The following is a 17,432-nucleotide window of genomic DNA, read 5'->3' as shown; positions in this document are numbered from 1 at the left end:
AACTTGATGACTTTTCAGGGTTTTTTTTTTGTATTCTACTTGATTTACACATTATCTATATAATCATTTTTTCAACCTAGGTGCTGATACTATTTCAATTATGTACACTACACTCGAAGCAAGGTAACTTAGCTAAAACTTTTATTAACAAATTATTTTCTGTTACAAAGTAGCTTATTTTCTGCTCGCTCAGGTTTTTATTTTCTATAATTTATCAAGTTAAAGTTCAGACTATCCCACTTTAAAAGTGGAAAAGTTAAGACTCCTATAACTCATAAGGGATATGCCAAAATCCAAAGAGAAGCTCAGTGGCAGAAACAGGATCTGAATTCATTTTTTTTTTTGGTTCCTGATCTTAGTTTTAACTCAACTATCTTTAGTTAAGTTTATATACCAACCTTTGACCCCCACCAAAAAAACTTTAAAATAGAATACTATTAAAGTTTACAGACACTGTATTCTCCTTTGTGGAAGTAAATATAATCATATGTAAAAAAAAAATCAGCAAAATTTAAAATATATGCTGCCTTTACCAAACTCACTTTCATAAGATATCTGATGAATCCTTTCATATATGAGAAAGTTAAGCAAACCAACTAGTAATAGAGTGCTGAAACATTTCAGGTTTCATATACATTCTTAAAAGGCAACTACAGGGGCTTCCCTGGTGGCGCAGAGGTTGAGAGTCTGCCTGCCGATGCAGGGGACATTGGGTTCATGCCCCGGCCTGGGAAGACCCCACATGCCGCGGAGCGGCTGGGCCCGTGAGCCATGGCCGCTGAGCCTGCACGTCCAGAGCCTGTGCTCCGCAACGCGAGAGGCCACAACAGTGAGAGGCCCGCGTACCGCTAAAAAAAAAAAAAAAAAAAGGCAACTACAGGCAAAAATACAAAAAGTAAAAGAAACATATATACCAAAATACCATTCCAAAACAATAGTCTACCATCATAGAAGCTATCTTTACATTTCTGAATCTAAAAACTATAAATACAGAGTCATAAAACAACCACAAAACCTTACAGATTGTTTACAAACTGTATCCTACCTTGCCAGAGGTTAAAATAAACTTATCAAACACAAAATATAATTCCTGGGTGGGGTGGTTATCATCATCATTAAGGTCAGAAGCATCTTCTGTAGCTTTGCAGTTGCAAGAGGTAGCAGATGTGTCAGTGCATACAATGTGATGTGAACTTTCTGTTTCTAAATTTGACCTGCAGTCTATACCACCAGATTCATCTGGTTCAGGGGATTTACAATCAATGCAATTACATTGGGTGAGCTCCTTTTTAAAACAAGTTTCTGAAGGTACTAAAACATCTTGTTTCTTAATTGATTTTGGCTCTAATTCACTGCTTTCACTGGTGGAAAGAGATGAAGATTCCTGTCCATGTTCAGCCAAATCTAGTTCATTTATCAACAAATTATCATCTTCAGTAATACATCTCTGTGATGTACATTCCATTTCTTCATATTTATCAGGCTGACCTCTTTCTGCACTTATTTTTTCTGTGCTTTCCCCAAGTAGAATGCAACAACTGGATGCCATATTTTCAGACTTCACTGGTTTCTTATTGCTTATTTTTCCCTTCTCTTTTTTCATGGAATCCACTGTAGATTTATTTCCACCCTTCCTCTGAGGACAGGCAAAATACCGATAAGCTGCCCTGAATCTCTCCACAACATATTCATAAACAAGCTGGCTGTTTAAGCTCCGTGCAACATTCCTCTTGATTGAAAATGGATCTAGTAAAAAAAAAAAAAAAAAAAAAGGTCAGTAGCTAAGAATCTATTAACAAACTACATTTCCAAGCTTATACAAACAGCTACATTGTCAGCAGAGTGCATTTTCCCAAAATTTTTCTAAGGTAAGCTCCCAATGAGATTTCCTGCAAACTGAGTAGTGGAAATAAAATAGCAACATCTTTCCTTTGTTTCTGTCATGAAATTAAAAACTAAAAGAAAAAGAGAGAAAAGAATAAAATAAGGTAATTAATGAGAGGATGGCTGAGGAGGCCAACTCAGTAATTACAAAATTTCAATGATGAAATTGCTAGGAAAAGCTATGCCAATATGCTTCCCTATATTGTCTTTGATGAAATTTTTCAAGCTCCAAGACCTAGTAATAATTTTCATCTCTTGTCACAATATTCTTCAGTTATATATACTCCTTGCAATTTAAACAAATAAAATATAGCCTAAAACTCTCCAGGCTTCAAGTTACACTGATTTTAAGATTTAACTTCAGTAATATCAGAAAATTAATGAGAGAAAGAAGGAGATACAATAGAAAAAGTAGAAAAAAACCTAAGAAAGTAAAAATTAAACCAAAATTTAAACTCTGATACAGTCTAAAATGGCTATGCTGTAAAGGCTTGCGTCAACTGAATCCTCATTATTAAGAGCACAGAAGAGTTCTGAAAATGTTTCCAGGTTTTTGGATTTTATAAGCCTTAAATACAAATAGGCCCCAGGAAAAAAGAACAGTGCCACCCAAAAGACAATACACATTCTCTCCACTACTGAAGATCATTAAGTGAAAGGATTAACAGGCCAGGCTTCAGATTGTTAAGACTGGGGCATCTGTTACTTTTTACTGTTATCTAAATCCATAGGCTTTTAAAAGCTTTACTTAGCCTTTTCCCTTTTTTAAAAAAAAAAAGAAAAAAAAAAAAAAAAAGAAAAAAAGGCAGAGAGAAATTATGATGGCTGCAGACTTCAGAGCTCATTTATATACCATATGTAAGCGAGTACAAGATGTGAGTACGTGTTTCAGTGAATGAGAATATTTGTAAGTCCAACTCACAGTAGAGAAGCCCTGCAGAGAATGGAGGGAAGAGAAGAATGTGTAGTCTAAACAGACTAAAATGATGGACAGAAATTCCATTTCCTATCTATAAAAAGTGAGCAAAATGTTATGGAATATAAATTTTTTATTAAGAATTTAGAAGCCATACAATTTATTTCTGTATCTCTAAAGATCTTAATGTTCTTGGGATTTGATGTGAAACCTTATTTGTCAGCATCAATTGTTCTTTTTTCCTTCAGCTTAGCCATATTTAATAAATGAGGTACTTCACAAGACAATGAAAAACTGGATTTTAAGATTATACTTTAGATGTCCTCCCCACCGATAGCTGCACACAGTCGGGTGTCACTCCAGGGCCTTTCTCCAGGCAGCCGAGTGGATGAAAGGCTCTTGCTGCTCCAGCCAGGAGTCAGGACTCTGCCTCTGAGGTGGGAGAGCCAACTTCAGAACACTCGTCAAGAAGAGACCTCCCAGCCCCACATAATATCAAACGGCGAAAATCTCCCAGAGATCTCCATCTCAACACCAGCACCCAGCTTCACTCAACGACCAGCAAGCTACACTGCTGGACAACCTATGCCAACCATATAGCAAAACAGGAACACAACCCCACCCACTAGCAGAGAGGCTGCCTAAAATCATAAGACGTCCACAGACACCCCAAAACACACCACCAGACGTGGACCTGCCCACTAGAGAGACAAGATCTAGCCTCATACACCACAACACAGCCACTAGTCCCCTCCACCAGGAAGCCTACACAACGCACTGAACCAACCTTAGCCACTGGAGACAGACATCAAAAACAACGGGAGCTACGAACTTGCAGCCTGCAAAAAGGTGAACCCAATCACAGTAAGATAAGCAAAATGAGAAGACAGAAAAACACACAGCAGATGAAGGAGCAGGATAAAAACCCACCAGACCTAACAAATGAAGAGGAAATAGGCAGTCTACCTGAAAAAGAGTTCAGAATAATGATAGTAAAGATGATCCAAAATCTTGGAAATAGAATGGACAAAATGCAAGAAGCAGTTAACAAGGACCTAGAAGAAATAAAGATGAAACAGACAATGATGAACAACACAATAAATGAAATGAAAAATACTCTAGATGGGATCAATAGCAGAATAAATGAGGCAGAAGAACGGATAAGTGACCTGGAAGATAAAATAGTGGAAATAACTACTGCAGAGCAGAATAAAGAAAAAAGAATGAAAAGAACTGAGGACAGTCTCAGAGACCTCTGGGACAACATTAAACGCACCAACATTCGAATTATAGGGGTTCCAGAAGAAGAAGAGAAAAAGAAAGGGACTGAGAAAATATTTGAAGAGATTATAGTTGAAAACTTCCCTAATATGGGAAAGGAAATCGTTAATCAAGTCCAGGAAGCACAGAGAGTCCCATACAGGATAAATTCAAGGAGAAATACGCCAAGACACATATTAATCAAACTGTCAAAAACTAAATACAAAGAAAGCATATTAAAAGCAGCAAGGGAAAAACAACAAATAACACACAAGGGAATCCCCATAAGGTTAACAGCTGATCTCTCAGCAGAAACTCTACAAGCCAGAAGGGAGTGGCAGGACATACTGAAAGTGATGAAGGAGAAAAACCTGCAACCAAGATTACTCTACCCAGCAAGGATCTCATTCAGATTTGATGGAGAAATTAAAACCTTTACAGACAAGCAAAAGCTGAGAGAGTTCAGCACCACCAAACCAGCTTTACAACAAATGCTAAAGGAACTTCTCTAGACAAAAACACAAGAGAAGGAAAAGTCCTATAATAACGAACCCAAAACAATTTAGAAAATGGGAATAGGAACATACATATCGATAATTACCTTAAATGTAAATGGACTAAATGCTCCCACCAAAAGACACAGATTGGCTGAATGGATACAAAAACAAGACCCATATATATGCTGTCTACAAGAGACCCACTTCAGACCTAGAGACACATACAGACTGAAAGTAAGGGGATGGAAAAAGATATTCCATGCAAATGGAAACCAAAAGAAAGCTGGAGTAGCAATTCTCATATCAGACAAAATAGACTTTAAAATAAGGACTATCAGAAGAGACAAAGAAGGACACTACATAATGATTAAGGGATCGATCCAAGAAGAAGATATAACAATTGTAAATATTTATGCACCCAACATAGGAGCACCTCAATACATAAGGCAAAAACTAGCAGCCATAAAAGGGGAAATCGACAGTAACACATTCATAGTAGGGGACTTCAACACCCCACTTTCACCAATGGACAGATCATCCAAAATGAAAATAAATAAGGAAACACAAGCTTTAAATGATACATTAAACAGGATGGACTTAATTGATATTTATAGGACACTCCATCCAAAAACAACAGAATACACATTTTTCTCAAGTGCTCATGGAACATTCTCCAGGATAGATCATATCTTGGGTCACAAATCAAGCCTTGGTAAATTTAAGAAAATTGAAATTATATCAAGTATCTTTTCCGACCACAACGCCATGAGATTAGATATCAATTATAGGAAAAGAGCAGTAAAAAATACAAACACATGGAGGCTAAACAATACACTACTTAGTAACGAAGTGATCACTGAAGAAATCAAAGAGGAAATTAAAAAATACCTAGAAACAAATGACAATGGAGATACAACGACCCAAAACCTATGGGATGCAGCAAAAGCAGTTCTAAGAGGGAAGTTTATAGCAATACAAGCCCACCTTAAGAAGCAGGAAACATCTCGAATAAACAACCTAACCTTGCACCTCAAGCAATTAGAGAAAGAAGAACAAAAAAACCCCAGAGTTAGCAGAAGGAAAGAAATCATAAAAATCAGATCAGAAATAAATGAAAAAGAAATGAAGGAAACAATAGCAAAGATCAATAAAACTAAAAGCTGGTTCTTTGAGAAGATTAACAAAATTGATAAACCATTAGCCAGACTCATCAAGAAAATAAGGGAGAAGACTCAAATCAATAGAATCAGAAATGAAAAAGGAGAAGTAACAACTGACACTGCAGAAATACAAAAAATCATGAGGGATTACTACAAGCAACTCTATGCCAATAAAATGGACAATCTGGAAGAAATGGACAAATTCTTAGAAATGCACAAACTGCCAAGACTGAATCAGGAAGAAATAGAAAATATGAACAGACCAATCACAAACACTGAAATTGAAACTGTGATTAAAAATCTTCCAACAAACAAAAGCCCAGGACCAGATGGCTTCACAGGCGAATTCTATCAAACATTTAGAGAAGAGCTAACACCTATTCTTCTCAAACTCTTCCAAAATATAGCAGAGGGAGGAACACTCCCAAACTCATTCTACGAGGCCACCATCACCTTGATACCAAAACCAGACAAGGATGTCACAAAGAAAGAAAACTACAGGCCAATATCACTGATGAACATAGATGCAAAAATCCTCAACAAAATACTAGCAAACAGAATCCAACAGCACATTAAAAGGATCATACACCATGATCAAGTGGGGTTTATTCCAGGAATGCAAGGATTCTTCAATATACGCAAATCTATCAATGTGATTAACCATATTAACAAATTGAAGGAGAAAAACCATATGATCATCTCAATAGATGCAGAGAAAGCTTTTGACAAAATTCAACACCCATTTATGATAAAAACCCTGCAGAAAGTAGGTGTAGAGGGAACTTTCCTCAATATAATAAAGGCCGTATATGACAAGCCCACAGCCAACATCATCCTCAATGGCGAAAAACTGAAAGCATTTCCACTAAGGTCAGGAACAAGACAAGGTTGCCCACTCTCACCACTCTTATTCAACATAGTTTTGGAAGTTTTAGCCACAGCAATCAGAGAAGAAAAGGAAATAAAAGGAATCCAAATCGGAAAAGAAGAAGTAAAGCTGTCACTGTTTGCAGATGACATGATACTATACATAGAGAATCCTAAAGATGCTACCAGAAAACTACTAGAGCTAATCAATGAATTTGGTAAAGTAGCAGGATACAAAATTAATGCACAGAAATCTCTGGCATTCCTATATACTAATGATGAAAAATCTGAAAGTGAAATCAAGAAAACACTCCCATTTACCATTGCAACAAAAAGAATAAAATATCTAGGAATAAACCTACCTAAGGAGACAAAAGACCTGTATGCAGAAAATTATAAGACACTGATGAAAGAAATTAAAGATGATACAAACAGATGGAGAGATATACCATGTTCTTGGATTGGAAGAATCAACATTGTGAAAATGACTCTACTTCCCAAAGCAATCTATAGATTCAATGCAATCCCTATCAAACTACCACTGGCATTTTTCACAGAACTAGAACAAAAAATTTCACAATTTGTATGGAAACACAAAAGACCCCGAATAGCCAAAGCAATCTTGAGAACAAAAAATGGAGCTGGAGGAATCAGGCTGCCTGACTTCAGACTATACTACAAAGCTACAGTAATCAAGACAGTATGGTACTGGCACAAAAACAGAAAGATAGATCAATGGAATAGGATAGAAAGCCCAGAGATAAACCCACGCACATATGGACACCTTATCTTTGATAAAGGTGGCAGGAACGTACAGTGGAGAAAGGACAGCCTCTTCAATAAGTGGTGCTGGGAAAACTGGACAGGTACATGTAAAAGTATGAGATTAGATCACTCCCTAACACCATACACAAAAATAAGCTCAAAATGGATTAAAGACCTAAATGTAAGGCCAGAAACTATCAAACTCTTAGAGGAAAACATAGGCAGAACACTCTATGACATAAATCACAGCAAGATCCTTCTTGACCCATCTCCTAGAGTAATGGAGATAAAAACAAAAATAAACAAATGGGACCTAATGAAACTTCAAAGCTTTTGCACAGCAAAGGAAACCATAAACAAGACCAAAAGACAGCCCTCAGAATGGGAGAAAATATTTGCAAATGAATCAACTGACAAAGGATTAATCTCTAAAATTTACAGGCAGCTCATGCAGCTCAATAACAAAAAAATAAACAACCCAATCCAAAAATGGGCAGAAGACCTAAATAGACATTTCTCCAAAGAAGATATACAGACTGCCAACAAACACATGAAAGAATGCTCAACATCATTAATCATTAGAGAAATGCAAATCAAAACTACAATGAGATATCATCTCACACCAGTCAGAATGGCCATCATCAAAAAATCTAGAAACAATAAATGCTGGAGAGGGTGTGGAGAAAAGGGAACACTCTTGCACTGCTGGTGGGAATGTGAATTGGTTCAGCCACTATGGAGAACAGTATGGAGGTTCCTTAAAAAACTACAAATAGAACTACCATATGACCCAGCAATCCCACTACTGGGCATATACCCTGAGAAAACCAAAATTCGAAAAGAGTCATGTACCAAAATGTTCACTGCAGCTCTATTTACAATAGCCCGGAGATGGAAACAACCTAAGTGCCCATCATTGAATGAATGGATAAAGAAGATGTGGCACATATATACAATGGAATATTACTCAGCCATAAAAAGAAACGAAATTGAGTTATTTGTAATGAGGTGGATAGACCTAGAGTCTGTCATACAGAGTGAAGTAAGTCAGAAAGAGAAAGACAAATACCGTATGCTAACACATATATATGGAACTTAAGAAAAAAAAATGTCATGAAGAACCTAGGGGTAAGACAGGAATAAAGACACAGACCTACTGGAGAACAGACTTGAGGATACGGGGGTGGGGGGAAGGGTGAGCTGTGACAGGGCGAGAGACAGGCATGGACATACATACACTACCAAACATAAGGTAGATAGCTAGTGGGAAGCAGCCGCATGGCACAGGGATATCGGCTCGGTGCTTTATGACCGCCTGGAGGGGTGGGATAGGGAGGGTGGGAGGGAGGGAGACACAAGAGGGAAGAGATATGGGAATATATGTATATGTATAACTGATTCACTTTGTTATAAAGCAGAAACTAACACACCATTGTAAAGCAATTATACCCCAATAAAGATGTTAAAAAAAATAAAATAAAAAAATAAAAATAAGGGCATGTATACAAGCTAATTACCCTAGCCATTATAATATTTACAGATTGGAAACTTTTAAATAAGCATTAATTCTATAAAGCTATCATGGACTTGATAAAGAATTTATTCAAAATATATAGTGACAACCTAGTGGCATATAGTGCTACAAAGCCAAGGGATAAAATTTATAACACTACATTAGAAATAGATGATTAGTGGCACATACAAAATTCTCCAAATGAAATATAACATATCATCTCACCTTCAATGGCTATTCGCCTTTTAGGCCAGTTTTTGTTTTCTCTTGTTAAAATATCTTGTATCCGTACACATATGACATATTCCTCCAAAGCAAAATCCAGTGTGTAAAATTTTAGCAGCTCTAACCATAACTGTCCCAGGGACACCTGATTTGGTGTTCCCAATGTTAAAGGAGACTGGAAAAGAAAAAATACCTTTCATTTAAGCTTCACAAAACTATAGAATTGTTTAACTTTCAATTTAAAAAGACCTTAGAGATCACCTTTTCAAAAACTGAGGCATAAAAGAATAGGTTGCCAAAAAGCAATCTGTGGCACAGCTGGCAACAGAGTGTCCCAGATTACTGACTCCTAGAATTTTGTGTTCTTTCCACTAAACCAGTGATGCTCAACCTTGGCTGCACATTAGAATCACATTGAGAGCACTAAAATTCACCAACACCTGAGCTTGACACCACTCCCATCTCCCATACCTTTCCCAAGACTGTGATTTAATGGACTGAGATTTTTAAAGCTTCCTAAGTGATTGTCCCGTGCTGTGCAGCCAAGGTCGCTAACCACTGTATAACAACTACTACAGCTCCTCCATTGCAGCAATTACTTTTAAAATCTATATAAATGCCCAGGGCTTTCAAAAGCTAATTCCTTCATTCAACAAACATTTTAGAACCCACTGTGTCCCTGGCATTGTTCTGGGGATATAAAAAAATAATGAGAGCTCCCACTTAAACCATGTATCACTCACTCTTCTAAGTGGCACATATACAACTAATATATACAACTATTAATTCTAACAGCTATGAAGTAGATACTATAGGGCAAGGATCTGACTCAGGATCATCTGGCTACTGGGTCTGTGATGTTAATCATTATAGCATACTGTGACTCAAAACAAGGTGAGGTCCTATTTCACAGACTATTAGGAGAGGAAGAGACCATTTAACAATTACAATGAAGGCTACATGCTAAAATGGGTCTCTGAGTCAGGGGGGTCTTAACAGAAAAGGTAATACCTGAATTCTAAAGCAATTAGCTAGATGAATGCCAGCTAAAAGTGACCACTAAGGCATATAAAGGCATAAAAATCATTCACTCATTCCATTCTACAACTATTCACTGAGTGCCTACTATGTGCCAGGCACTTGGGATATATCCGTGAAAAGAAACAGAGATCCAGGGCTTCCCTGGTGGCGCAGTGGTTGAGAGCCCGCCTGCTGATGCGGGGAACACGGGTTCATGCCCCGGTCCAGGAGGATCCCACATGCCGCGGAGCGGCTGGGTTCGTGAGCCATGGCTGCTGAGCCTGCGCGTCCGGAGCCTGTGCTCCGCAACGGGAGAGGCCACAACAGTGAGAGGCCCGCGTACCGCAAAAAAGAAACAAACAAAAAAAACAAAGATCCTTGCCTTAGTGGACCTTACATTCTAGGGGAAGAAGACAATAAGCAACGAACTTAGTAACTAATTTACACAGTAAGTTAGAAGAAGAAAAGTGCTGTGGAAATAAAAAGTTGAGTAGGTTTAGTAAAGGGGATGGGATATGGAAGCAGATTTCAGTGTTAAATATAGTCAGGATAGGACTTGTTGAGAAGGTATGATCTGAGGAAGAGGAAAAAGGGTTCTAAGAATAGGAAACAGAGCAAACACACTAAAGTAGGAGTGTAAACAGCTTTAAAAAGATGACTAGTGTGGCAGAGAGAAGAAAAGAGGGAAACAAAGAGCTAACCAGTAAGAACTCTGGCTTTTATTCTAAATTAAATGAGGAGACACTGAAGCATTTCAAGTGTGGGGAGGGAGAAGGGCATGATCTGACTTAAGTTCTAGAAGAGCCATTCTGATTGTTGTGTTGAGACTATAAAGGGGACAAGGGTAAATGCAGGGAAACTTATTATGAGTCTGTGGTAGTAGTCCAGGCCAGAGATGATATGGCTAGGACCAGGATGGTAACAGGGTAAGTGGTCAAATTGTGGATATATTTTGAAGTAGAGATGACAGGATTTCCTGACAGACTTGGTATGGGGTATGAAAGAGAGAAGTAAAGGATGACTCCAAGGTTTTTGACTGAGCAACTGAAAGGATGAAGTGCCATCAACTGAGATGGGAAAACTGCATGTGGAGCAAAGGGATGACCCAGAGTTCAGTTTTAGACACATTAAGATTAAGACATCTATTAGACATCTTAGTAGAAACATTAAATAGCAGGTTGGAAATACAATTATAGAGTTTAGGAGAGAGGTTTGGCCTAACATTTAAACTTGGGAGTCATCATCATATAGATGGTACTTAAAATCCACGAGATTGGATGAGATCACCAAGGGAGTGTAGATACAGAAAAAAGGCAGGGATCAAGGACTGAACCCTAGAATACTCCAACATTAAAGAGACTGGAGAGGAAAGGAAGAACCAACAAACAGACTGAGAAGGAATAATCAGGCAAGGGTGTGGTATCCTGAAAGTCAAGTTAAGAAATTTTTTAGAGAAGGAAATAATCAACTGCAAATGTTGCTGGTAAGTCAAAAAAGATAAAAATTGTGAAATAACTATTGGATTTAGCCATGTGGAGGATACTGACACTGGTAAAACAAGTTTTGGCAGATTGATGGGGGTCAAAGCCTGAGTAGAGTGAGTTTAAAGGAAACAGAAATTGGAAATAGTGTATATAAACAATTCTTTCAAGAAGTTTTCCTGCAAAAGGGAGCAAGGAAATAGCTGGGAGAGGGGAAATGGTGTCAAGATTTTTCTTTAAAGTGGGAGATGTAAAAGCATGTATGATTCAGTAAAGAATGAAAAATTGGTAACCTAGGATGGAAAGAGAAGAACTGCTAGAGCAATGTTCTGGAAGAGACAAGAAGGGATGAGACTAAACACACAAGATAATGACTTTAGATAGCAACACAGGAACTTTTCATAAAGGTTATGAAAGCTGGCAGCAAGGCAGAGTATGTGAGCGCAGATAGTGGGAGATGGTGGTGGGAGTGGGAAGTTCTCTTTTGATTGCTTCAGTTTTCTCAGAGAAGTAATAATAAGCAAGATCATTAGCTGAGAGTATTGATGGTTTGAGAAAAGGGTAGAAGGTAGTCTAGGAAAGTGGAAGAACTGAACATGTGCTCGGAACTACATATACTTCAGTATAGCTAGAGCAATGATTTCTGTAATGTTCACATTTTTGTAATAATGTCTGTCTACTTCAGAAAACTACATGCTTCTGGAGGACATAATCCCTGAATATACATCTTGGGTTCTCTAGCACTCAATATAATGCCTGGCACATAGCTGGTCCTTAATAAATGAAGTTTGAGTGATTAAATAAACCAGCCACCCTCTAAAGGAGCACAAGGCCTTTATTTCTTCACCAGTCTGGCAACATAATCCCCATATGCTAAGCTTTGGTCACAGCCCAACTCCTGAAGGAAATTTTTCTTATCTAAATGAAAAAGATACAAAGAATTACCTTGATATGATTCAAAGAATACAAACCTTTCAAAATGAGGTATATATTTATTAGGGAATCTTGGTACTGAAAAACTAAACCAGATCAACCCCTCACTTTACAGATGAGGAAAATGAGGCCAAGAGGCTTACTCAAGGTCAGTCAGTCAATCTACTATTAAAACAGCTTCAATTGAAGGCATCACAAATTCTACAGATAGAAAAGCCAAAAACAAAAAAAGCTTACTTTGCCATGTTTTTCCTTCATGGCATTACTTTGGTTGTCTGTTTCTGTCTTCTTGGTATCATCTTTTGGTTGGTCTGCCTTAGCTTTGTTTTCCTCAGCAATTGAGTTTTTCTCAGTTGCACCACTTGAATTATGTTCCCACTTCACAAACTTCTCTTCTACTATGCCCTTCAGCTGAAAGTCATCCATCCTTTTTGGGTCAAAGCCTTCAATCTATATAAAAAGGCATTCCAAATTGGTAGTGGAAAGTTATTAAAAGAAAGAAAAATGATGGACAGACAAACCAGAATTCCAGCTTTAAATGTGTGAACAGAGCACTCTGCAAGAATGAACTACATATATACATGTGCATACATGTTACAAACTGATGCTTACCCAACTTCCAAGTAAGCAAGGAAGAAGAGGGGGTTTTCTTTGTTGTAGAAAAAACATCACCATTAAAGCAAAACAGTAAGAAGGGATTCCGCCATCAGTTTGGGAGTCAATATAGCACAACTGCAAAATGAAGGGGAAAAAAAGTACCATCATTTAACTTTCTTTCTGTTCTCCTAAAAAATAAAAGTGGCTTTTGTCTTCCTACAATAATCATTGTTAAAAGTTCAAATAATGACAAATATAAGGAATGACCTGAAATCATACCACCCTGAAATAACTATTTATATATTGGTAACCATCTTTCCATTCATTTCCTTACTGCATATGAAGATACATATATATTTTAGTTAAATGGAATCATATCACACATAGTGCTTTTACTGTGGACATCTTTTTAAAATCTTATTTTCTTATCTTGCCTCTACTTCTGCCTCAATGTTAACGATCTTCTATGTACTCTTCCATGCCTTTTTCTATACTCAAATAACCATATACAAATATACATTCCTATTTTCTATATAAATACAGGGAGGATTTTATAGTTTTTGTCACTGTTTTACCAAAATAGACATCTCTCTGTATATTACTCTTCTCCCTTAACAATGCACCAAGAAAGTCCCTCTTAGTCAATTAGTATATATCTAACACATCTTTTAAAATGGTTAAATTATAGCCTATGATCTGGAGGGTTATTCAACAGTTCCCTCACCCAAGGACTTTCACATTTTGTTCCCAGTTTTGCCACTTTAAACAGTCCTGTAATATTTATCCTTATACATTTTCCTAAATACTGGTGCTCATTTCTATGAACTATATTCCCAGGAATGTGTTTGCTGGATTTTAAAATGTGATATATTTAAATTCTAATAAATATTATAAGATTGTTTTCCAAAATCAGTACAGAAATTTCTCTTTTCATCAGTAACAAGAAGGTATACACATGCTTCCCAATACTAGGTGTTACAACCTTTTTTTCTTTAAATATTTATTTTATTTACTTATTTATTTGGTTGTGCTGGGTCTTCGTTGCGGCTCGCCTGCTCCTTAGTTGTGGCTCGCCTGCTCCTTAGTTGCAGCACATGTACTCCTTAGCTGTGGCCGGAGGGCTCCTTAATTGCAGCATGTATGTGGAATCTAGTTTCCTGACCAGGGATCGAATGCAGGCACCCTGCACTGGGAGCGGGGAGTCTTAACCACTGCGCCACCAGGGAAGTCCCTATTTTTTTTATTTTTTCTTTTTAATTAAGTAAAGTTGATTTACAAAGTTGTGTTAGTTTCAGGTGTACAGGTGTTATCACTTCAAAAAAACTGTCAACAAGATGGGTGAGGTATAATATCTAATAGTTACTTCAATTTGCATTTCCTTGATGCTAAGAGGTTATACAAATTTTCATGTATTTACTAACCATTTGGATTTGCTCTTTTCTGAACTATTAAATCTTTTGCCAGTTTTTCTATTTTCATCAATACATATAGATTTGTATGTGTTCTTTTTTATGTTATAAATAATAACTCTATATCTGACATACGCATTTGAAAAATGTTATTTTTTCCTAATCTGCTTTGGAATCATTTATGGTACTTTTTATCATATAAAATGTATTGTTTATATAAATAGATAAATATGCTTAATATCTTCTAGGTTTCCTACCATGGTAAAGATGTTTCTCCAATCCACAGGTTACATATACGTACTCTTAAATTTTCTTCTAAAATTTTGAATTTTCATTTGAGTGGAATTTATTTTTGCATTTAGTGTGCTAAGGGTCCAACATTATTTTCTTCAAGAAAGATACAGTTCTGACAGAACCATTTATTAAATAAACCATTGTTTTCTCACTGAGAAAACAATTTATTCTTTTCCATTTATTCTTTTCATAGATTAAAATCTCATTTACCCTAGGACCTACTTATGGGCTTTCTACTCTGTTCCACAGATCTACTTGTCTATTCCTACACAATGGTATACACTTGACTAAAGCAGTTTTATAGTGGTAAAGTACATCCTCCTTCACTAGTTTTCTTTTTCTGAATTATTTTGGCTTCTCTCAAACATTTATTCTTCCATACTAACTTTAAGATTATGTTATAATTTTTCCCCAAATTCTTGGTAATTCTAATTGAAATTATTGTACATTTGAAAATTAATTCAAGGGGACTTTACATTTTAGGGATACCATCTCCCTATCCAATAATTTGGTGTATTTGCATTTTCCAAAAATTTAGGAGTTGTCATCAATTACTCTTTCCTTCACCTCTTGCATCCATTACCTCTGTAAGTCCTACTTCCAAAACTTAACCCAAATCTGTCTACTTGGCTTCATATCCATTCTAACCTAGCACAGATCATTATCCTCTCTAGCTGATCTACCACAACAGCCTGTTCACTGGGTTCCCTATTTCTACTCTTTACCCCCAAAAGACCTTTTCCAAGCACAAATCACGTCAAGTCATATACTGCTTTTAAAACTTATCCTGTGCTTTCCCAATGAAATTAAAATACAAGTTCCTTACCACTGGAAGTGTCTGTCTAACCTCATCCTCTACAACTTTCACTCTCACTCGCTTCATTCCAGTCACTCTTGCCTTTTTCTGCTCCTTAAGAGCTCATTCTCACCTTACAGGCTTTTTACTAGCTATCCCTTGGATGCTATTCCCTGAGACGATCAAGTGGCTGGTTATGCTGGTCAGAGTTTATATATCACATCCTCAAAGAGACTTCCCTGACCATCCAGTGAAATGTCACTCTCTTATCACATCACCTCATTTTAATGGCACTAAATTCTACCAGATATTGTGTTATTTATATATTTGTTTACTGTCTGATTCTTCCAAAAGTATGTAAGCTTCATGACAGCAGGACTCAGTACATCTTGTTAGATGTTTCCAACACCTAAGAACAGTATTTAGCACATAGGAAGCATTTAACAAATGTTTGCTCAATAAATAAATTTGTTCAGATTTTGTTTTCACCATTCAATAATACAATTTTCTTCCTGTACCCTTATTAAATTTATTTGTTAGTATTTTATAATTTGTGTCACTGTCATGAAGATAATATTTCTCCCTGCTTCTATTCTATAAGATTATTTTTATGACAGAGAAAAGCTACTGATTTTTGTATGTTTATAGTGTATTTAGTCATCACAAATTCTAGCAGTTTTTAACTAGGGTTTTCTAGGTATACAATCATATCACTAGCAAAGAGAACATCTTATTGTTTTGCTAATATTTACATTCACTACTTCGTTTTCTTTCCTTGTTGCATTTTTTAAATCTCAAAACAATGTATAACATAATTGATGAACATCTCTGTAATATTCCTTATTTTAACACATATGGCTTGAGTAATTCACTTTTTTTTTTTTTTTTTTGCGGTACACAGGCCTCTCATTGTTGTGGCCTCTCCCGTTGCGGAGCACAGGTTCTGGAAGCGCAGGCTTAGAGGCCATGGCTCACGGGCCCAGCCGCTCCGCGGCATGTGGGATCTTCCTGGACCGGGGCACAAACCCGTGCCCCCTGCATCGGCAGGTGGACTCTCAACCACTGCGCCACCAGGGAAGCCCACTTGCGTGTATATATATATATATATATATATATATGTGTGTGTGTGTGTGTATATATATATATATATATATATATACACACACACACACACACATATATATATATATATTTTTTTTTTATGTTGTGTCTTTTATTTAATTTTACTTTTGGCTGCATTGGGTCTTCGTTGCTGTGCATGGGCTTTCTCTAGTAGCAGCAAGCAGGGGCTACTCTTCGTTGCGGTGCGCAGGCGTCTCATTGCAGTGGCTTCTCTTGTTGAGGAGCATGGGCTCCAGGCGCACAGGCTTCAGTAGCTGTGGTGCATGGGCTTAGTTGCTCCGCGGCATGTGGGATCTTCCCAGACCAGGGATCGAACCTGTGTCCCCTGCATTAGCAGGCGGATTCTTAACCACTGTGCCACCAGGGAAGTCCCCACTTTTATATTTTATTTAGACTTTTGCATTTACTTAAGTAAGATCAGCCTGTAATTGGACTGTTATTATTTTCTTTACATAATAAAGACGTAGCATAATCACTAAAGCCTTAATGGCTTAGTAAATTTAAGAATATAATTTGAAATCAAAGAGGATTAAAAAACACTGATATAAAGAGCTTAGGACTTTCCCTGGTGGCGCAGTGGTTAAGAATCTGCCTGCCAATGCAGGGGACAGGGGTTCGATCCCTGGTCTGGGAAGATCCCACATGCCATGGAGCAACTAAGCCCACGCACCACAACTACTGAAGCCTGCGCAC

The 17,432-nt window shown here is 37.2% G+C and overlaps 1 protein-coding gene across 3 annotated transcripts in view; it reads right to left on the bottom strand.

The window, feature by feature from the left end:
• The window catches only part of TUT4 (terminal uridylyl transferase 4), a 120,072-nt gene that overhangs the window by 41,165 nt on the left and 61,475 nt on the right, over positions 1 to 17,432 (bottom strand). For all 3 annotated transcript variants that reach the window (XM_007459605.1, XM_007459606.1, XM_007459607.1), the window contains exons 10-13: positions 13,134 to 13,253; positions 12,759 to 12,971; positions 9,088 to 9,262; positions 1,046 to 1,746 (exon numbers count right to left, since the gene is read on the bottom strand). In XM_007459605.1, the coding sequence (XP_007459667.1) occupies positions 1,046 to 1,746; positions 9,088 to 9,262; positions 12,759 to 12,971; positions 13,134 to 13,253 (1,209 nt within the window). The remainder of the gene's footprint in view (positions 1 to 1,045; positions 1,747 to 9,087; positions 9,263 to 12,758; positions 12,972 to 13,133; positions 13,254 to 17,432) is intronic.

Source organism: Lipotes vexillifer, unplaced genomic scaffold (genome assembly GCF_000442215.2).
Source record: "Lipotes vexillifer unplaced genomic scaffold, Lipotes_vexillifer_v1.1 scaffold525, whole genome shotgun sequence".
Classification (NCBI taxonomy): domain Eukaryota; kingdom Metazoa; phylum Chordata; class Mammalia; order Artiodactyla; family Lipotidae; genus Lipotes; species Lipotes vexillifer.
Note: the sequence above shows the minus strand (reverse complement) of the source record. Positions and strands in the feature narration are given on the sequence as shown.